The sequence below is a fragment of the Marmota marmota genome, unplaced genomic scaffold (assembly GCF_001458135.2).
Source record: "Marmota marmota marmota unplaced genomic scaffold, marMar, whole genome shotgun sequence".
Lineage (NCBI taxonomy): Eukaryota > Metazoa > Chordata > Mammalia > Rodentia > Sciuridae > Marmota > Marmota marmota.
The window spans coordinates 5,338,266-5,345,285 of NW_026000136.1; the positions used below are offsets into that span (position 1 = coordinate 5,338,266).

At 41.9% G+C, this 7,020-nt stretch overlaps 1 protein-coding gene and 1 non-coding gene across 7 annotated transcripts in view; one reads left to right on the top strand and one right to left on the bottom strand.

Annotated features, from left to right (window-relative positions):
• Positions 1-1,016: 1,016 nt before the first annotated feature.
• Positions 1,017-7,020, bottom strand: part of Zdhhc4 (zinc finger DHHC-type palmitoyltransferase 4) — an 11,888-nt gene continuing 5,884 nt past the window's right edge. For 5 of the 6 annotated variants that reach the window (XM_015502038.2, XM_048785324.1, XM_015502037.2 and 2 more), the window contains 2 exons: positions 4,877-5,121; positions 1,275-1,639 (listed from right to left, as the gene is read on the bottom strand). In XM_015502038.2, coding sequence (XP_015357524.1) covers positions 1,349-1,639; positions 4,877-5,121 — 536 coding nt within the window. In that variant the 3' untranslated portion in view covers positions 1,275-1,348. Of the gene's footprint in view, positions 1,158-1,274; positions 1,640-4,876; positions 5,122-7,020 lie in introns of those variants that run through there. The other variant, XM_015502039.2, reaches the window with a different exon arrangement.
• Trnaa-agc lies at positions 3,025-3,098 on the top strand. Its single transcript has one exon. It is a non-coding gene; the product is annotated as a tRNA-Ala (tRNA).

A 7,020-nucleotide genomic window follows, 5' to 3' on the forward strand; every position in this document is an offset into this window, starting at 1 on the left:
CCACTACCTTCTGCCGGCCCGCTCAGGGGGCCATCGCTCCCGCCACCGGTGGCCAGCGGGCGAACGGGGTCCGACTGCCGGGCCGCACAGAGCCGAGGGAGCCGACGCTGCGCAGCCGAACGGCGGCGGAATGCCGGGCGACGACGGCGGCCCGCAGGGGCCACGTGAAGGCTGCGGCCGCGCACGCTCCAGAGGGCGCCCCCTGGTGGCGCAGCCCGGGCAGTAGGCGGGAGGGGCGCCGCGCAGCGGAGGCAGACCCCGCCCCTTTGGAGACCGCCTCCGGTCGTGAGCGCGTGGTAAGAGCCGCCACACCCTCCCGAGAGTTTCCCAGGAGTCCTCCTGCTCTTCGTGGAAAAGTGCTTTCCACCAGCAAGGATAGGGCAGTAGTACAGGGCTTTGGGTTGGGGGCCAGTGGACTTGGGTTTCTCCCTGCCCCAGCCATTAAAGTTTCATCTTTTCTGAACCCACTGGCTGCCAGGACAGGTGATGCTGGTAAGGGCATTCCCCTACCCTTTGTCTCCTACCACTCCTTCTGGCCCCAGGGTCTCTATTCCCCAGTCCTCTCTAGACGCCTGGCCTCTGTAGCTGCTGGCTTCTAGGTGTAGCCTGGCATTTGGGTGGCTTGCAAAGTCTAGCCCAACTGCCTCCTGCTTCTGAAAAACCTCTCACCCTAAAACCCATCAGCACTTTATATGAACCTCTTTTCTGGCATCCATCTCTTTGCATTGAACTAGTCACCGTTTTACTTTTGGAATTTTAAAACAAGGCAACAAAAGCTTGAATATGGCCAGAAGCCAGTGGAGAGCAAGGCCGGAGGCCACAAGTACAGGAATGTGAGTAAAGGCCTATGTGCTGGCTGAAGGCAGGTCTGAGTGAGGATGTGAATAAAGCAAGAAAATGCCCTGGCTGGGAGGGACAGACTAGGGGAGGGCATAAGAGAGGGCACAACTAGGCATAATCCCAAGACACTGAGTCACTGAGACCCCTGCACACCTGGGTGCAAGGCTGTACATCCCCTCCTTGTTCACATACCTAGACTGTAGAGAGGTCTCATTGTCACCTGGAACCTCAGAGAAGTCATCTCTTGACCCTGACACCGGGACCGGAGGTGCTCAGTGCCAGCATAAGATGAGCAAACAGGATATCTGCCACAGCAGCTGGCAAAGATCAGGCACTCAATAAACATGAGTTTTCCCTTCCCCCCTGAAAGCCCATGTATACACACAGCACAGACCACAACAGCTGATTAATAATCACAGCAGAAAACAAAACAATGCTGAGAAAATAAGTATCCATATGTATAAATAAAGGTGTGTACATCTAAAAGGCAGGAGTATTCTTTCCATTCTTATTTCTTCTTCCTCTCATAATATGGAACAGCAGGTAGAAAGATTTCTCGGAGGTTGCTCCAAAGCCCGTGGGAATGAATGTTCTGGTAGATTTGAGGCTCTGCTGATGGGGGCCGGACCACCACAGGACAGAGTTGGCACCAGGCCCAGTCACCTTTGTACCACTCATTTGTGGTCTGGTTGGTGGCTGCCAGGTACAGAGCAAAGCACAGGTAGCCCCCCAGGAGGAAGCTCAGCACCGTAACAAAGCCGAGCAAGAAGACAATCCTTGGAAATGTCAGGAACAGGTACTAAGGGCAAAGAAGATGCAGAATGTTAGGAAGAAAACGGTGACATCCATGAAGGTCAGCACCCACTAGCCCAGATCTGGTCCATGAACACAACAGAGCCACAACCTCAACTCATCTACATGTGTCTAAATATAACCCACTGAGCCATAATCAGCACCCACAAATAGCCCAGGAATCACCCTGATGTGCAAGCATTTACTCTGGAATGAATCAAGTATTCATACTGAGGGAAAGACTATCCAGGAAATGGAGCTGTGGCAATTGAAAATTTACAAACACAGACCTTAGTTCATGAACCAAAATAAAACCCAGATGAACAAGAGAAACCAATGTCTATCTGAAAACAATCTGACCGCAAAAATACATGTACTAGAATATTCACTATGGTACTGATTCTAACAGCCTGTCTTCCCAAAAGAAACATTAATATTCCTCTACAAGGAAGAGCAAAATAAACTCTGGGATAGTTACCACTATGGAATAATAAAGAGTCATTGAAAACCAAGGTAATTTCTATGTACTGATTTTGAAAAGATTATGATATATTGCCCAATGAGAAAGGCAAAGTTCAAGGATCACATTTTAATCTTTTTTTTTTTTTCACCACTGGATTGAACCCAGTGGTGCTCTATCACTGAGCTACATCCCCAACCCTTTTCATTTGAGACAGGGTCTCACTAAGTTGCCCAGGCTGGCCTCTAACTTTTGATCCTCCTATCTCTGCCTCCTGAGTTGCTGGGATTACAGGCATGTGCCACTCCACCTGGCCAAATTGTAATCTTTTTTGTGTAAAGACACTCAGTAAAACAACTGACTCTGTGAAGGTATATAGCCAAACAAATAAACAGAAAAAGGCCTAAAAATATACATACCAATTTTCAAAGTGTTTGCCTCTGGGAAGTGCAACTGGGACTGGGGGAATGGATAACTCTCACTTTTCATTTTGAAAATAGCTTTGGATTACTCAAATTCATGTAAGTTACTTTTCTAATAAGCAGGATAGAGAACTTTAAAAAGTTCTGAAAGAAGAAAACAGAAGTAAACATTCATCAAAACTCTTGATGAGGGAGACTTCCTAACTGAAGCTAAAAGAGAAGACACAGATCAGATGAGGAAGGATGAGCTTTTTAAAGGAATGATTTCAATCCTTATATTAAGGTAAATGAATTTTGACTGAAGCGCTGAAATAATTGAAAAAGTTCATTTTTTCAACAAATGCTGTTGGGACTACTGGATTTCTATATACTAAAGAATGAAGTTAGAAGTGGGCACAGTGACTCAGGAGGCTGAGACAGGAGGATCCAAGTTCAAAGCCAGCTTGGATAACATACTAAGAAACTGTCTCAAAATAAAATAAATCTTTAAAAAATGGCTGGGGTCAGGGCTGGGGATATAGCTCAGTTGGTAGAGTGTTTGCCTAGCATGCACAAGGCCCTGGGTTCAATCCCCAGCACCATAAAAAAATAAATAAAAAATATGGCTGGGGCCAGGCAGGATGTCCCATGCCTGTAATCCCAGCAGCTTGGGACACTGAGGCAGGAGGATTGTGAATTCAAAGCCAGCCTCAGCAACTTAACAAGGCCCTAAGCAACTCAGCAAGGCCCTAAGCAACTCAGCAACCCCATCTCTAAATAAAATACAAAAATTGGCTGGGGACGTGGCTCACTGGTTGAGTGCCTCTGGGTTCAATACACAGCACCCCACCCCAAAGGAAAAAAACAAAGATACATTGAGCTTCATTAATATAAAACCTTTTTCAAAACAACAACAAAAACTGTCAAAAAAGTGAAAAGACAACCCATGAACAGGAAGAAATATTTGATAATCTATTCATATACCTGATAATAGTCTAGAATAAAGAACTCTTTTTAAAAAATATTTATTTTTTTAGTTGTTTAGGTGGACACAATATCTTTATTTTATTTTTATGTGGTGCTGAGGATTGAACCCAGAGCCTCATGCATGCTAGGCTAGCACTCTACCCCTGAGCCATAACCTCTGTCCTAGAATAAAGAATTCTTACAATAATTAAAAAGGCAAAATTTTTAAATGGGTAAAGGTTTTAAGTAGATATTTCTTCAAAGAAGATATACAAATGGCCAACAAATACATGAAAAGATACTCAACATCATTAGTCATTAGAGAAGGGCAAATCAAACTGCAATGAGATACCACTTCAATGTCCATCAAGATGGCTACAGTAAAAAAAGACAGGTGTGACTACATGCACTTGTGATCCCAGTTACTCAGGTGGCACTTAGGCAGGAGGCTCTAGAGTTCAAGGTCAACCTCTATAACTCAGTGAGAGCTCCTTTTCAAAACAAACAAAAAAAAAAAAAAAAAGTTTTTTCATTTTTTTTTAAAGACAGATAATAAAAAGTGTGAAGAAACTAGAACCTTCATACTCAACTTCTGGGAATGTAAAATGGTACAGACACTTTGAAAAAGAGTCAGTTCTTTAAATGGTACTATATGACCCAGCAATATATTCATATAAATTATCTCCACATAAAAACTTGTACAGAAGCATTTTTCAAAAAATAGCCTCAATGTGGAAACACCCAAATATCCATCAACTTATGAATAAATAAAATGTGGTATATCTACAATGTAATATTATTCAGCCATAAAAAGAAATGAAGTACAGATTTATGCTACAACATGGATGAACCTTGAAAATATTATGCTACTAAAAAGAAGTCAGTCAAAAAGGCCATGTATATGAAATGTCCAGAAAACAAATTTATGAAGACAGAAAGTAGATTTACAGATGCCAGGGTCTAGGGGAAGACAGAAGAGGGTGTTTCTTTTGGGGATAATGAAATGTTCTGAAATGATATAGTGGTAATGGGTGTAAAACTCTGTGAATATACTAAAACCACTGATATATTTTGAAGAGTGGATTTTATGGTATGAGATTTTATGTAACTTTTTTTTTTTTTTGGTACTAGGGATTGAACCCAGGGGCACTTAACTGAATCACATCCCCAGCCCATTTTTATTTTGACACACAGTCTTGCTAAGTTGCTTAAGGCCTTTCTTAAGTTGTTGAGGCTGGCTTTGAACTTTCTATCCTCCATCCTCAGCCTCCTGAGCTGCTGGGATTATAGGCATACGCTACTGAAACTGGCTGTATCAATTTTTAAAGAAAAACAACATCTTCGTATTTTCACTGGGAAAAGAAACATCATTTTTACAATTCTGAAACCAGAATTCAGAGAGCCACTGCATAATTACCTGAATAAGAAAGGCTGTGTCCACAGCCTGGGAATGTCCAAGGTCATCGATGTAAGTTTCCTGGTAGAGGTCTGACATTGTCACCAGGCAGACCAGAAACATGGTGCTTATAATGGCCATGATGGCAGCTGACGCAGTCAATGTCAAAAGGTAGATGAGGAAGTACCTGGTATTCCAGGCCCCGATGCAGGTGTTCACCCAAACACAGTGATGGTCAAAACGGTGCACACACCAATTACACACACCTGCATGGAGAAGAGGGAGCCACAGACTGAGTTTGTCCTTGATGAGACATGACACCATGTGCACTTTTACAAGGTGACCAATGGCAATAAGAGTGTGTGGAGGAAGGTGGGGCAGTGGCAGTTGCTATCACCAAGCTTTTAGAACCATAGAGTCCACTACAGTAGCCACTAGCCACATGTGGGTATGGAGCACTGCAATATAGTTAAAAGAAAAATATGAAAGAATACTTTGTCAATATTGACAATTTTACAGTTGTTTGCAATTTATACAATACTATTTTGAATTCAGTGTGAATAATTCTGAGGTAACATGAGAGGTGGTGAACTTACTTAACATGAACAGGTATAGTTTTATTTATTTTTGCAGTGCTGGGGAATCAAACCCAGGGCTTTGTGTTTGACAGGTAAGCATTCTACCACTGGGCCACATCCCTAGCCCCAAATATAATTTTAAAACTGATGGTTTTGGGCTGAATTGTGGCTCAATGGTAGAGCACTTGGCTGGCATGTGTGAGGCTCTGGGCTTGATCCTCGGCACCGCATATAAATAAAAAAATAAAGTAAAAGATCCACTAAAAAAAAACAAAAACAACTGATGGCTTTGCTTTAAAATCAAGTCAGTTCTTCTGATAAAGATGAACCATTTAGTCAATGTAGATTTTCACAGTAAAATAAAATGTTTTGGTACTTAATTCACTTATTGGAAAACTTTTAAGAGTGTCTGGATATAGTATAAGTGTTTAAGTCTACTCTTTCAACTATAAATTTTATGAAATCTAAATATAGGTCAAGAACTTCCAATGAGAACTTAGTACCTGAATGGATATGTGCTATAAAAGTAAAATACACCAGATTTCAAAGACTTAGTATGAAAAAAAGAACACAGCTAGGTGCAGTGGCCCTGCCTAATCTTAGCAGCTGGAAAAGCTAGGCAGGAGGATTACAAGTTTGAGGGCAGCCTCATCCATTTTGCAAGACCCTGCCTCAGGAAAATAAAAAAAGTAAAAAGGACAGGAGACAAAGCTCAAGTGGTAAAGCACCCGTGGATTAGAACTCCAGTACTGGGAAAAAATTAAAATAAAAAATAAATTTAAAGGGCTGGGGTTGTGGCTCAGTGGCAGAGCACTTACCCGGCATATGTGAGGCAATGAGTTCATCTCAGCACCACATATAAATAAATAAAATAAAAGTCTATCAACAACAACAACAACAAAAATCTTTTAAAAAATAATAAACAAATAAATTTAAAAACGGACTGATGCTGGGCGTGGCAGATCACACCTGTAAGCCCAGCAGTTGTAGGATCATGAGTTCAAAGTCTGCCCCAGCGGTTGGGGATGTGGCTCAAGTGGTAGCGCGCTCACCTGGCATGCGTGAGGTACTGGGTTCCATCCTCAGCACCACATAAAAATAAAGTAAAGCTATTGTGTCCACCTAAAAATACTAAAAAAAAAAAAAACTGTCCCAGCAACTTAATGAGGCCCTGTCTCTAAATAAAATATGAAAAAAGGGCTGAGGATGTGGCTCAGTGGTTCAGGGCCCCTGAGTTCAATCTCCAATACAAAAAAAACAAAACAAAAAAACGGGTGGGAGGGGAAGAAGGTGCTGGGGATGTAGCTCAGTGGTAAAGCACTCCTAGGTTCAACCCCCAGTACCAAAAAACAAAAAGGAAAAACATAAATTACCTCATGAATATTTTTACATTGATTACACATTAAAATTGTATTTTATTATTTTTTAAAATTTTTTAATTTGTTACACATGATAGTACAATGAACAAAATTGTATTTTAGGCCTGGGGCTGAGGTAGAGCTTAGCGGTAGAGCACCTGCATGATATGTATGAGGTCTGGGTTCAATCCCCAGGGCCACCAAAAAAAAAAAAAAAAAAAAAAAAAAA